This window comes from Sus scrofa, chromosome 17 (genome assembly GCF_054392235.1).
Source record: "Sus scrofa isolate SSC_HxYL_T2T_F1_AM1 chromosome 17, Sscrofa_HxYL_maternal_Yorkshire_Landrace_v2.0, whole genome shotgun sequence".
Classification (NCBI taxonomy): Eukaryota; Metazoa; Chordata; class Mammalia; order Artiodactyla; family Suidae; genus Sus; species Sus scrofa.
The window spans coordinates 40,129,280-40,142,926 of NC_139399.1; the positions used below are offsets into that span (position 1 = coordinate 40,129,280).

At 61.4% G+C, this 13,647-nt stretch overlaps 2 protein-coding genes across 43 annotated transcripts in view; one reads left to right on the forward strand and one right to left on the reverse strand.

Annotated features, from left to right (window-relative positions):
* SLC4A11 (solute carrier family 4 member 11) lies at nucleotides 1–12,214 on the forward strand. Of its 40 annotated transcripts, none has more exons than XM_085003390.1 (21): nucleotides 438–641; nucleotides 2,389–2,433; nucleotides 2,835–2,957; nucleotides 4,545–4,697; nucleotides 4,836–4,882; nucleotides 5,146–5,377; nucleotides 5,455–5,539; nucleotides 5,776–5,899; nucleotides 8,110–8,325; nucleotides 8,410–8,503; nucleotides 8,615–8,740; nucleotides 8,820–8,933; nucleotides 9,024–9,156; nucleotides 9,415–9,488; nucleotides 10,082–10,346; nucleotides 10,422–10,528; nucleotides 10,624–10,792; nucleotides 10,884–11,057; nucleotides 11,253–11,448; nucleotides 11,535–11,704; nucleotides 11,794–12,214. In XM_085003390.1, the coding sequence occupies exons 6-21, from the start codon at nucleotides 5,269–5,271 to the stop codon at nucleotides 11,855–11,857; spliced, it is 2,220 nt and encodes a 739-aa protein (XP_084859516.1). In that variant the 5' UTR covers nucleotides 438–641; nucleotides 2,389–2,433; nucleotides 2,835–2,957; nucleotides 4,545–4,697; nucleotides 4,836–4,882; nucleotides 5,146–5,268; the 3' UTR covers nucleotides 11,858–12,214. The 40 variants fall into 40 exon arrangements, 35 of the variants coding, with proteins under 35 accessions (XP_084859500.1, XP_084859512.1, XP_020933231.1 ...); XM_085003379.1 differs by lacking the exons at nucleotides 438–641; nucleotides 2,835–2,957 and adding exons at nucleotides 1,026–1,218; nucleotides 1,929–2,098; XM_085003391.1 differs by lacking the exon at nucleotides 438–641 and adding an exon at nucleotides 1,796–1,938.
* The window catches only part of ITPA (inosine triphosphatase), a 19,351-nt gene continuing 15,116 nt past the window's right edge, over nucleotides 9,413–13,647 (reverse strand). The window contains exons 9-10 of one of the 3 annotated variants that reach the window (XM_085002683.1): nucleotides 12,984–13,079; nucleotides 9,413–12,132 (exon numbers count right to left, since the gene is read on the reverse strand). In XM_085002683.1, the coding sequence (XP_084858809.1) occupies nucleotides 13,006–13,079 (74 nt within the window). In that variant the 3' untranslated portion in view covers nucleotides 9,413–12,132; nucleotides 12,984–13,005. Of the gene's footprint in view, nucleotides 12,133–12,762; nucleotides 13,080–13,647 lie in introns of those variants that run through there. The other 2 variants (XM_021077577.2, XR_014831739.1) reach the window with 2 other exon arrangements.

Consider the following 13,647-nt stretch of genomic DNA (forward strand, 5'->3'; position numbering starts at 1 on the left):
ACTAGAGGACGAGGTGCGGGAGAAGGCGCGTCTCCCGGCCGGGCTCCCTCTTTTCCGGAAGGGAAAACCTGTCGGCCACGCCACTTTGGGAAGGAAAAAGCCCGCAAGCCAAGACCTTGACCGTAGAGAAGGCCGAGGGCGCAACGAAGCCGGGAGAGAAACCGTGAGGCATGCAGCAAGCAAACCCGACGCCGCCGAGCAGGCAGGACGGCGGGCTCCTCGGGCCAGGGTGTAGCCCAGTGAACGCACGCCAGCCGGTGTAGTTAGTCGGGGCGCGCTTCCTGGAGGAGGAGTAGGAGGATTTGCCGCCCGAGCAGCCGGCTTGAATGGAGAAGGCGGGGCCGGGGCAGGCTGGGCCCTGCCGAGGCCCCCTGCCGAGAGGAGGGGGCGGGGGCCGGCCACACACTTAAAGCTGACACCAGGGAGGCCCTATCCTCAGCCGGGCCCGTGCAAGCACTGCCTCAGCTTCGAGGGTCTCTGAGCCCACCGAGTTTCTTCGCAGAACCTTCGCAGCCCCGCTCAGTCCCTAACCCAGCCGCGCCTAGCCGGGCGCGCGTACTCCAAGAAGCCAAGTCTACGAGCTCTGGCGAAGTCGCCGCAAGCTCCCGGGAGCAGCCTGCCCGGGGTGAACAGAAGCGCAGGTGAGGGCGCAGGGCGGGCGGACGGGACCCCGCCCGGACCGCAAGGCCTCTGGCGCTGGGGAGGGCCGTCGGCGCGGCATTAGGACCCAGGCGCGGCGCAGGGGTGTGTCGCCGGCTCCCGCCGCGGGCCCGCCCAGGACGCCAAGGTTGGGGTCCCACGGCACCCGGTGAGGATCCCGGGCGTGCACGCAGGTGTGCGGCCGTCTGGCGGCTGATCGCTGGGGCCATGGCCACGGCCACCAGGCGCGCGTTCCATCTCCAGCCCTGCGGTGGGTGCCTGCAGCGGGAAGGCCGTCCGGTCTCCGTCGCAGAGGCGTGGTGGGCGGGGACGCGGAGCCGTCGAGGCACAGGGGGGAACGCAGACGCCGCCGGCTTGCACGGGCCCCGGCAGGGCCGGCTAGAGGGTCGCGGGGCCTTCCCAGCCTGGGCGGGGGCGGGGGGGTGAGTTCGGCCGAGAGGGAGTGGGAGGCCGGGGAGGTTATGCTGTTGGTGGTGGAGAGGTCCAGGATGGCTTCGTGCGTACCGCGCTCTTGACTTAATGCGTCTGGAAACACTTAACTATTTTTGAAGAAACGAGGTAGCTGGTGGAGGGGTGGGGGGTCTTGCAAATGGCGGGACGGAGTTATGGGGTCCCTAGCACCTCGAGCGCGGGGCTCTTAGTAGCCAGGCAGGCCCCGCCTCTGAAAGCCTCGTTTTAAGTTCTACCCGACACCTTCCCGCCCCTGCGCTGCTGCGGTAGTCTCTCTCCCCCGACGCTCAGACACCCGAGAGCCAGACCGGGGTTTGTGAAGATCATCTGTTTACGTGCAGTTGAAGCGCCTGGCCCGGGAGTAGAGTGTGTATCATCCTTACCCTTCCGTACCCTCGTCCTCTGTTCATTCCTGAGCTCGCCGGCGTTACCATTACTGCCCCCGCCCCTCCCTTCTGGATGCCACCCGGGCTCCCGGTCCGCATCCTGCACCCCCACCGCCACCCCAGACCCCCGCGATCTCCGAGTCTGGAGGCGTTTTCCTCTCGTGCACGTGGCCCCTCCTGTCGCTTCCTTCCCCGAAGAGCCTGGGACCATCCGGGGCGGCGCGGGGAGCGCGCACAGCTCCCCCCACCCCCTCCGCCGCCCCGCGCCTCCCACCCCCCCATCTCGCTAAGGGACCAACGGCTCCGCCTCCCAGGAGGCCCAGAAAGTGGGTGGAGCCGAGGGCGGGAGGGAGGCCGTTGCCAGGTCCCGATGTAACCCGGGCACGTGATGTTGGGAGCGACCACACGTGTGATGGGTGTTGATGGCACCAGGGACCGACATGTGAGTGAGACCCGAAATGTGCCGGAAGAAGAGCCCCAAACTAGTTACTGGGCTTGGCAGCGAAGGACTGAGAGAGGGAAGTCGGCTTCCACAGGGAGGTCGACCAGTGGGATCTCCTTCCAGACCAATGCAACCAGCGAAAGCTTCCTTCCTTCCCTGGGTACTGTTAATTACTTTTGGAGAAACATGCTGACAACATCTCCCCGCCTCCCTCCCTTCCCACCTGGGCGGCCCTTAGCAGATGGACTGAAGAATAACAGGCATGGCTCCCTCTGGCTCCTCAAGGAGCCTGGCTAGTACTGGCCCCTGCTCCTTTTACTCCCGAGGTCTCTGGGAAGGGTAAGAAGGACTCAGCAGCATGGGGGTGGGGGCGGGCCGCAGCAGATTGCGTGGGAGACTGCCCAAGGCCAGTCCATGGAGCTGGTGACCCTTCTTTGGCTTGCCTTGCAGAAGCGTCTTCTGTCATGTCACAGAGTGGATACCCTGAGGACCCAGGTGAGTATCTTTCAGGTGTGGGTGTGTGTGTGGAGTCAGAGGTCTTGAGGGAATCTAGTGTATCCACCTGGGCACTCATGGTTCTCTGCTGGTGCTGGGACACCTTTGGAGCCTACCCTCCCTGGGGGTTGTGGTGGCATCAGAGGGGCAGCTGACACTGCCCTGGACACTGGCAGGTCTGTGGTGGTCCTGGGAGGGCAGGATCCTGCACTCTGTGAACCATCGGGGCTTTCCCATGGTTTGCTGTTACAATGCCTGGTTACCTGACCGGCTTTTTTAGGGCAGGTATTGTATGTACCCACATTCCTCAGACGCCGCCCAGCACTGTGGCGGAGGGGCTGCCTTTGTCTCTCTAAAGAATTGTAACCTCTCTGCACGTCCGCTTTCCCTGCTTGCACCAGCCTTGCTCTCTCCCTCCCCATATCCCCGGGCTGATTCTGTGCTGCCTCGCCTGTGCCCAGACCCAGGAGCTGGCCTGACCATCAGAGGAGTGTTTAATGGGACAGTGCTTGGATAGAGTGGCGGTATGCTCTTACCCCGGGTCCCCAGGGCATGGTGACCGCATGTGCCAGGCTGCTGGTGGGCAGGTTAGGTATGTGATTGGGCTATAGGGTGGAGGTGATGGTAGGTCCACCACCTGGCTGGTAGGTCCCAGCCTGGCTGGGTAGGTCCTGTGTGGAGCCCAGGGTAGGGGAGAAGTGGGGCAGTGTGAGGGGCACGGCAAGCAATAGCAGGTGCTGGTGGGAGGTGACTGCGGAATCAAGTAGTCTAAGCAAAGCAGGGCTGGAGCAGGGGAGGAAGGAGTCTTTTGTGGACATGAGCTCCAGGACAAACGGGGGAAGGACATCTTTTGAATTAAGCGTTCTTCTCTGGAGTGCAGTGCAGTGCAGACCCAGAGCTAGTGGTCACCAGTCCATGAGGGCCTTGCTGGGGGAGGCCTAGCTCCTCCTCCCCAGAAAGGGCCCAGACTGAGCACAGGACATGGGGGGCACAGGGCCTGGGGTGTTTAGAGGAAACCAGCGGGCAGGAGTGGAAGTAAGTCAGGGTGAGTCACTGCCTGGCAGGTGGAGGCATGCTGCTGACCCTTCCCTGTCCCTGCACCTGAGCTTGCCAGGCACTGGTGGGCTCTGGCTGCAAGGGCCCCTTTCCTGGTAGTATCACAAGTGGTGCACCCCAGGGCACCCACAGGACACTGACGAAGAGGTGCCAGTTGGGCCAAGAGTAAGGCAGGGAGGAAGGTTCTATGGAGCCTGGAAGAAGGCCCTCCAGGGAGGGATGCCCTCAGCTCGGAGGACAGGGGCCAGTATGCCGGGGGTGCTGGCCGCCTGGCCTGAGGAGTGAGACATCAAGGTGGCGGGTGGGACTGGGCTCGGGGGGCTGGGGGTCAGGACAGGGGTAGCAGGGCTGGCACAGACTGTCAGCCCCGAGGCTGCCGGGAGCCACAGCAGGGCTCAGGGCAGATTGGAACTTCTGCATGTCCCCAGGAGGGCTTCCTGAGAAGAGGCCTGCCCTGCAGTGTCATTCCCCTCTCTGCCCCTGGCTGTTTCTCTGGCTGTCCCGCTTCCGGGTTCTTGTCTGATGTCTGGATGTTTCTCAGTCTTGATGCTTCGCCCCACATGCCCTCCCTGGAAGGAGGAGCTCTGAGACCCCGTGCCAGTGAGTCTGGATGCTGCAGAGGCTCTGGCTTTCTTTGGGTCACCTCCGGGGAGCCAGACAGGTCCAGGTCCCATAACCTAGATGTTCTGGGAAGGCAGGTGCCAGTCGGTCTTTATGTCACTGTGCCATGTGCCTGGCCCAAAGTCTGTGGAATGAACAAGTCTTTCTCTAGCTAAAGGGTATGTGTGGCACAGCGCAGGGCAAGATTCCTGCAGCAGAAGGATGTTGGAGAGAGCCACTGGGCGGGGGCCGTCAGCGGGCTGCCGCACTCTGAGGGGGCTGGGCAGGACCAGGCCCGACCTGGACCGAAGTTGCCTTCCTGCTGGAGGCCTCCCTCACCACCGAGCGTGCGCCGAGGGGGCAGCTCCTTTGGCTTGACGTTCCTCTCTCTGGGGTGTAGCCCTGACAGCCAGGCCCTCTGCGGGGGTCTCTCTTGGTGGTGGTTGGGTCTCCAGGCTACCTCAAGTGTGACACGGATGATGCCTCTGAAACCCGTGAGGAGAGCCTGGGGGATGAGGCCTTCGACACGGTCAACTCCTCCATTGTGTCTGGCGAGAGCATCCGTTTTTTTGTCAACGTCAACCTCGAGGTGCAGCCCACCCAGTCTGGTATGGGGGTTGTAGCAGGACCGGTGGGGGGGCGCGTGCAGGGGACCGGGGACTGGCTGGCAGGTGCGGCCCCGCTCCACCAAGAGAGACCCGATGAGGCGGGGCAGCAGCCTGAGCCCTCCGGCTTTCCTCCAGCAGAGAGTGAACTGCCTGGCGGCTACGGGCTCCTGCACACCTCCCGCAAGGTGAGTGGCCCATCGGCCAGAGGGGGGACCCTTGGAGCCAGGCCGCCCGCTGGGGATGGAGGAGGCTGCCCACACGGCTCCCCACACACTAAGCGGGGATCTCACACTGGCCCCGGGGTGGCAGCGGGGAACAGCCACGCTGGCCCTCTCTCCTGGAAGGGGGTGTTGGGTCCTGGTGGGCAGGGGCAGCCAGGGACCACCGCAGAGGAGGGGCCCAGGCGGGGACGGTGCATCCCATTCATGGCCTGTGTGGTTCTCCACAGTACCTGAAGTTAAAGAACTTTGAGGAAGAGGTCCGGGCACACCGGGACCTCGATGGTTTCCTGGCCCGGGCCAGCATCATCCTGAACGAGACGGCCACCTCCCTGGATGACGTGCTGCGGGCCATGCTGTACCGCTTAGCCCAAGACCCCCACAACACCGAGCCTGACTGCCACTTGGACCTGCTCATGGCCATGCTCTTCACTGATGCCGGGGCCCCCATGGAGGATAAAGGTAAGGGCTGTGCCTCGGCCTGGGTGGGAGGGCAAGGAGACGGGCCATCTGACCTCCTGTCCCCTCCACCCCATCAGGAGTCCACCTGCTGTCGGACACCATCCAAGGGGTCACTGCCACAGTCACAGGGGTGCATTATCAGCAGTCCTGGCTCTGCATCATGTGAGTTGCCAGGCCACCACCACTGGCCTCCCACATGTCACCTCGGAGACAGGCATCCCTTGTCCCTGTACGGGCTGGCCTCCTGCGCTGAGGGCAGAGTGAGGAATCCACCCCACTTGGTCTTTTCAGTTCCTCCTTAACAGAGGTCACTGGGGTCAAAGTTGGGGGCTGTGGGCTGTGTTGCCAATTCCTAAGGATGGCCCCTGTGTGCTGTGTGTCCTCCCCGTCCCTGCCAGCTGTACCTCCAAGGCCCTGGTGAAGCGGCACGTGTGCATCAGCCGCCTGGTTCGCCCGCAGAACTGGGGGGAGAACTCCTGTGAGGTGCGGTTCGTTATCCTGGTGCTGGCCCCGCCCAAGATGGTAAGAGGGGGTCTCGGGTGTCCCCGGGAAGGAGGGTTACCCTGCCCTCTTCGGGGGACATCTCGCCCATGTGCCAGAGGCCCCATCGTCCTGGCCTCTGAGGACCTTATTCTCACCTTCTTTGTTCGTCTCTACTGGGTTTATCCAAAGCATACTCTCCAGGTCTTCATCAAGCTCTCATTTCCCCAGCAGTTGCCCAAAAGGCTATATTCCCTTCCTGATTCAAAAAAGATACTTTTGGAGTTCTGTTATGGTTCAGTGGAGACAAATCTGACTAGTATCCATGAGGACTCAGGTTCGATCCCTGGCCTTGCTCAGTGGGTTAAGGATCTGGTGTTGCCATGAGCTGTGGTGTAGGTCACAGACTTGGCTTGGAGCTGATGTTGCTGTGGCTGTCATGTAGGCTGACAGCTAGAGCTCTGATTGGACCCCTAGCCTGGGAACCTCCATATGCCGAGGGTGTGGCTCTAAAGAAAAAGACAAAAAAATATATATATACTTTTTAAGATTATCACTATTCAGGGAGTTCCCTGGTGGCTGAGTGGGTTAAGGATCTGTCTTTGCCATTGCTGCAGCTCAGGGTTGCTGCTGTTCAATCCCTGGCCTGGGAATCTCCACACACTGTGGGTATGGCAAAAAAAAAAAAAAAAAAAAAAAAAAAAAGATTATCACTATTCACTTTCTTTGGCCTGCCCCAACCCTAACTCCTTTAGTTGGCTGACCATGATTTGTCGGCCAAGGATCCCCACTCCTTCCTGGGCCATTTAGCCCCTGGTCAGAGGCATCTCACTGGTTTTTTTCTTTTTGGGACCACACCCATGGCATATGGAAGTTCCCAGGCTAGGGGTCCAATCAGAGCTGCAGCTGCCAGCCTACACCACAGCCACAGCAACGCAGGATCGGAGCCACATCTGTGACCTACACCACGGCTCATGGCAACACCAGATCCATAACCCACTGAGCGAGGCCAGGGATAAAGCCCCTGTCCTCATGGATACTGGTCAGGTTTGTTACTGCTGAGCCACAGCGGGAACTCCTGGGGCATCTCGCTTTTGTGAGAGCCAAGGCTTATACAGTTTGGGGAATCTTCTCCTATGGAAAAGGATTTAAAAATCATGAATAGCAAATGGCAGGGGTTCCCTAGTGGCACAGCAGGTTAAGGATCCACCTTTGTCACTGCTGCGGCTTGGGTGGCTGCTGTGGCACAGGTTCAGTCCCTGGCCCAGGAATGTCCACATTCCACAGGTGTGGCCAAAAGAAGAAAATGGCTCGAGTCCCTCCCGAGGCCTGGAAAGGGCCTTAACACTTAAACTTCCATTAGCTTCTTGATGGTTCTGCCCCTGCCTCTGGTGTGGACTCAGAGCTTGGGACAGCCCCTCCCCAGGCTTTCTCTAAGCAAGGGGGTGGGGGCGCTAAGGGACTTGTCCCTCCCAGGGACTTCACAGCCATGCTGTGCACTGCCCCAGACGTCACTGCACTGGGAGGGAGGAACAGCATCCAGGGCGGTGGCAGCTCATGGGTCAGAGAGTGACCGCTGACAAGGTGACCAGAACCCTTGGAAGGAGCAGAATCCCTAGGACTGAGTGGTTAGACTGGTGCCTTGAGACAGGTCAGCCATCCTGCCACCCAGCTCCTCCTCGGGAGGCCAGCCTGTTCTACAGCTACCGGAGAGCACAGTGTGTGCGGAGTGGCCCCGGGACTATAGCTCTGGGCAGCACGAAGGGGCAGATGCCGCTCCCAGGGAACCAAGGCTGGGGAGGTGAGGACGGCTGCTGTGGTGGAGGCTGGACACTGAGTTCATGGACAGGGTTGACCTTGGCCAGGCAAGAGGGTGAAGGCTGGATGGGCCCAGAACCCCTCTGAAAACCAGATAAACCAGCAGGCAAGGCAAAGGCCGCTGGCGAGGGTAGCGCAGTCGCTGCGATTCCACTGTCCACGACGACGAAGATCTGCATTCCTCAGGACAAGCGTGACCCCTGAGTTTGTACAATCCTAGATGGATGGTAGTTCTGGTGATCTGCTGACCTGGTGGAAATTGTGGCAAGGTCCGCTAATGCTTGAACGTCCCTGGGGGACTGCACCTGCTGCCAGGTCCTGGGGCGGGCACCTGCCACGTGTGTGGAACCATCCACCCACGCGTGGCCCATGTGGGGCAGGGCGCCCTCCGCTCTACAGTGACTGCAGGTGTGATTCTCCTGCCCCGTCCCCAGAAAAGCACCAAGACTGCGACAGAGGTGGGACGCACCTTTGCCACCATGTTCTTAGACATCGCCTTCCGCCAGAAGCTCCTAAAGACCCGCACAGAGGAGGAATTCAAGGAGGCCCTGGTACATCAGAGGCAGTTGCTCACCATGATGAGCCAGTCTGCGGGCACCCGCATGACGGATCACAGCATGAACTCCATCTGCCTCCACAAGCCCCCAAAGGTACAGGGCAGAGGCGGCCCGGGTGGGCGGCATGGGGCGCAGGGCTGAGGGCCACGGGGCTGACGGGGTGTGTCCTCCTCCCAGCCCCCACAGCACACAGACTTCTTCCCCCTGGGGAAGGGCATCCGGGAGGACATCGCCCGCAGGTTCCCTGTGTATCCACTGGACTTCACTGACGGTAGGTGGCCCGGGGCCCTCCTGGAGCTCAGCCTGTAACTTGGGCCCCAGGACAACACGTGTGCCTGTCCTGTGTCCCCCACACACCCTCCATCCTATCTCCCGTTCCCAGGCATCATCGGGAAAAACAAGGCTGTGGGCAAATTCATCACCACCACTCTGTTCCTCTACTTCGCCTGCCTCCTGCCCACCATCGCTTTTGGGTCCCTCAACGATGAGAACACGCATGGGGCCATTGGTGAGGGGCTGGAGGCCAGTGGGACCTGCCGGGCGGGGCCCAGGGCCACAGGGCCCCCCTGACCAGCCCGCTTCCTCAGACGTGCAGAAGACCATGGCCGGGCAGAGCATCGGAGGCCTCCTGTACGCGCTCTTCTCCGGGCAGCCGCTGGTGGTGCTGCTGACAACCGCGCCCCTGGCGCTCTACATCCACGGTGCCGTGGGGGTGGCGGCGGGGAGACGGTTCCCGAGGTCCCCGGCCCCAGCCTGGCCCTGACTGCTCGCTCCTGTCCCGCTGCCCATAGTGATCCGGGGCATCTGTGACGACTACGATCTGGACTTCAATACCTTCTACGCATGGACGGGCCTGTGGAACAGTTTCTTCCTCGCGCTTTACGCCCTCTTCAACCTCAGCCTGGTCATGAGTCTCTTCAAGAGGTGACAGGCCCTCCCCTGAGCCTCCAGTAGGAGGGAGACCAAGGCCAGAGACTTGGGTCAGCCTCCATGCTCGCCTCTGAGGCCCTGTAACCTGAGAGCAGAGGGGGCACCCCCACCATGTCACTGTCCCACGGGGAAAGCCTGGCGCCCTGGCCCGCTTCCTGGCAGGAACTGGCAGCGGGGGCCTTGCTGAGGCTCAGGGAAGCCTCCCTCCTAACAGCTCACCCCCATCTCACGAGGCATATCCTCCACTGGCAGGTCAACGGAGGAGATCATTGCCTTGTTTATTTCCATCACGTTCATGCTGGATGCTGTCAAGGGCATGGTCAAAAGTGAGTGTGTAGGAGTTCCCGCTGTGGCACAGTGCGTTAAGAATCTGACTGCAATGGCTCGGGTCGCGGCAGAGGTACAGGTTCGATCCCTGGCCCAGTGTGGTGCATTGGGTTAAAAGGTCTGGCATTTGCCACAGCTGCAGTTCAGATTTGATCCCTGGTTTGGGAACATCCATGTGCTGCGGGTGTGGTCACTAAAAAACAGTGTCTAGCCGGTGGCCAGGGGCTACAGGCTTGAGGGCAGCCAGGAAGCACTCAAGCTAAGGTTGATCTCATGGTCCAGGGTGCTCTGGGCGCCGTGACTGGCAGAGAGCATCAGCCTTGCATGCTAGAGGTTGACAGAGCTGCCCAGGCAGGATCAGAGGCACCGCGCCGGGCAGGATTCACTGTCAGAGATAGACCAGATGTGGGGTGATCAGGCAGGTCGGGGGTCCAGGCAGACAGAAGGCCAGCTCTCCCGGCTACTCCTCCCTTCCTCCCCCCAGAGTCCCCTTGTGCCCTCCAGGCTCCTTCACCCCACATCCAGGAAGAAGCCCCACAGGGCCCCAGGCTCCCAGAGCCGATGGCTGAGCCCCGATGGCCTGTATCCATAGTCTTCCAGAAGTACTACTATGGCCAAAACCTTGAGAACATCTATGCATATAGCTCTTCCTCGGTGAACCTGCTGGGCCTCAGTACCAGCCTCAACAGCAGCCTCCACAGCGCCCTCAACAGCAGCCTCCTGGCTGGCCCGCCCGAGTTGACTTCAGGGGGCAGCCCGGCCCCTGAGCCCCCAGCCCGGGACACCGCCGTGCTCAGCCTCCTCATCATGCTGGGCACACTCTGGCTGAGCTACACCCTCTACCAGTTCAAGAAGAGGTGAGGGGGCCTCGCCGGGGTGAAGGGAAGGGGCCCAGGCCCCGGGCCACGCTGACACACCCGCCTGCTCCCCAGCCCCTACCTGCACCCCTACATGCGCGAGATCCTGTCCGACTGCGCCCTGCCCATCTCCGTGCTCACCTTCTCCCTCATCTGCTCCTATGGCTTCCGGGAGATTAAGAGTGAGTTGGGACCAGCCATGGGGGTGGGCAAAGGGGGTTGCTGGGTGTGGGGTGGGGAGACGCGGGACTGAGCAGGGGCCTGTGTCCTGCTGCAGTGGGCAAGTTCCGCTACAACCCGAGTGAGAGCCTGTTTGAGATGCCCGAGATGCACTCACTGTCCCTGGCAGCCATCAGCAGTGCCATGGGCCTCGGCTTCCTCCTCTCCTTGCTCTTCTTCATCGAGCAGAACCTGGTGGCTGCCCTGGCTAACGCCCCGGAGAACAGGTGCATGGGGTTGGGGAGGGAGGGGCGAGCGTGTCCCCAACCCCCGGGGGACCAAGGGGGCTCTGTCCACACGGGACCCTGTCCGCTGCAGGCTGGTAAAGGGCACTGCCTACCACTGGGACCTCCTGCTCATCGCCATCATCAACACCGGGCTGTCTCTGTTCGGGCTGCCCTGGATCCACGCTGCCTACCCCCACTCCCCGCTGCACGTTCGGGCACTGGCTTTGGTGGAGGAGCGTGTGGAGAATGGGCACATTTACGAGACGTGAGTGTGAGAGTGGGCCCTAGAGGCCTGAGAAAGAGTCACATGGACCCTGAGGTGGGGGGAAGCCCTGGGCCACACGTGACCAAGGGAGGGCTATGGCTCGGGGGACACACGCCCAGCCGTGACACAACCCGGGAAGCACACGCAGCCCTGTGGCCCAGGCCAGAGGTGACCCAGGGCCCTGGAACCACACAGGATCGTGAACGTGAGGGAGACGCGGCTGACCACCCTGGGCGCCAGCATCCTGGTGGGCTTCTCCCTCCTGCTGCTGCCCTTCCCGCTACAGTGGATCCCCAAGCCCGTGCTCTACGGCCTCTTCCTCTACATCGCGCTCACCTCCATCGACGGCAACCAGCTGTGCGCTCGCATGGCCCTGCTGCTCAAGGACCAGGCAAGAGTGTCTGGCCCGGGGAGTGAGGGGTGGGGGTGGGGGACACGGCGCCAGACCTGCCCACACCCAGTCCCTGCCCCCCACAGACCTCGTACCCACCCACCCACTACATCCGGAGGGTACCCCAGAGGAAGATCCACTACTTCACGGGCCTGCAGGTCCTGCAGCTGCTGCTGCTCTGTGCCTTCGGCATGAGCACCCTGCCCTACATGAAGATGATCTTTCCCCTCATCATGATTGTCATGGTCCCCATCCGGTACGGGGCGGGGCGGGGGGCGGGGGGGTTGCCCTCCGCCGGCTCCTCCCCGACCCAGGCTCATCTGCCCGCCTGTCCCCTCCCCCCAGCTACAACCTGCTGCCCCGAATCATTGAAGCCAAGTACCTGGACGCCATGGATGCTGAGCACTGAGGCCGTGGCCACACCCCGCTTGCCCGCCCCTCCGGGTCGTCCCAGGCTGGCGCTGTGGCTGCGTGCGGGGAAGTCTGGCATCCTGGGGTGCTTGCTGCTTTGTGCTGCACCTCCCCACCCCCCAGCTGTCCCAACTGGCCTAGGGTACCTGGGCATCGAGGGGGCGCCCAGGTGTGTCTGCTCGCTTTGGGTCCAGACCACTGCTCAGGGCAGCATCTGCCCAGGGTGGGACTAATAAGCAGGATGGATTTTCTTTTGATAAAAGAGTCAGATGCCTGAAAGAGAAACCATTTCCTTGATTGTGTAAGGAATTCACTGTACGCATGTTAGAGAATAAAGCTTGTTTCTATGCTTCTATGTGCCGCCTCCATCTGTGCTGCCCCGCCCCAGCCTCTGAAGGCCACCTGAGGGCCCTGGGGAGGGGGAAACGCTCCCATGGGGAGGGGACTGTTGAGCGCCGTCTAAGGGCTGTTACTTCCGACTGCAGGAGGCCTCTATGCTGCCATGTTGCCAGGCACCCGCCCGGCAAGTGTTCTGGGAAGGGCCCTGAGGAAGAAGCCAGTGGCTGGTGGTGTGGAGATCAGGAAGGCCCGGGCTCCCAGAGGCAGCTGCACAGCAGCCTGACAGGAGATTTTTCTCTCTTTTTTTGGTTTTTAGGGCTGCACTCGTGGCATACGGAGGTTCCCAGGCTAAGGGATGAAACAGCTGTAGCCACTGGCCACAGCCATAGCAACATGCTATCCGAGCTGCATCTGCGACCTACACCATAGCTCCCTGCGACGTGGGATCCAGATCCTTAACCCACTGAGTGAGGCCAGGGATCGAACCTTTGTCCTCATGGATACTAGTTGGATTTGTTTCTGCTGCACCACAATAGGAGTTCCCATAACAGACTGAAACAGGTGTGTGGGTCAGAGCAGCAGTTCTGAACTATCCTGACTGCTACACAGGTTCCAGATTTCCATCCTGCACCTGGAGCAGCACTCGGGGATGGCAGGGATGGTGGCATGTGGGGAGAAGGTGTCAGGTTCCCAGCTTGGCCCTTAGGCGGTTGGTAACAGCAGCAGCAGGCAGCAGGGATTGTGGACCCGTGTGTACCTGGGAGCAGCAGCAGTAAACAGAATACCTGGCTCACAGACGCCATCACATCACTGGACAGGGTTTGGGCTTAACGAATGCACCGCAGACCAAGGGCGCAGAGGAGAGATAACATGCGCTGCCTCTGAAACGGAAAAGGGAGGTTTCTAGAATATACGAAGAATCCCACAAGCCAACACACAGTCAGTGACTCCAACAGAAAAGAGGCAAAGGCTGTGGACGGGGGGCAGAGGGAGCCCAAAACATTCACAGGCGAGGTGTTCAACCGCCTTGGTAACCTGAGAAACACGACCCAGCAGTGAGATGGCACCTTCCATTAGGTAGAGGGAGGAAGCAGAGGGCTGACTGGCTGGTGGGGGTCAACAATGCAGCGTGGAGCCTGGGGCTCAGTCAAGAAACCTCAACCACCACCCACACAGTCCTGTTGCTGGCTGGTAGGGGTGGGACAGCACGTTCACCGGGCTGCTTATGGCACGAGTAATTCAACGTCTGAAAGGGGGACGGGAAGTGCCCTGTGCTCCCAGGACAGCTCTGAGGAGCAGACACACACCCACCCCCGGGGCACGTGGTCCTTCTTTGGGGCCCCTCCCCAGCAGCCTGGATACTTCCTGCAGGTGGAGCCTGGTCCAGGATCACAGGGGAGGAATAGGCAGCCCCCCCCCAGCACCCCACATCTGAGCTCCAGCCAGACA

Excerpts from the sequence above, each read along its gene's own strand:
- SLC4A11 (XM_021077556.2), top strand. The coding sequence starts at position 1,885 with ATGTTGGGAGCGACCACACGTGTGATGGGTGTTGATGGCACCAGGGAC. Across the intron at positions 2,099-2,388 it reads AAGCTTCCTTCCTTCCCTGG|AAGCGTCTTCTGTCATGTCA; the intron begins GTACTGTTAATT and ends CTTGCCTTGCAG. Across the intron at positions 10,347-10,421 it reads CTCTACCAGTTCAAGAAGAG|CCCCTACCTGCACCCCTACA; the intron begins GTGAGGGGGCCT and ends CCTGCTCCCCAG.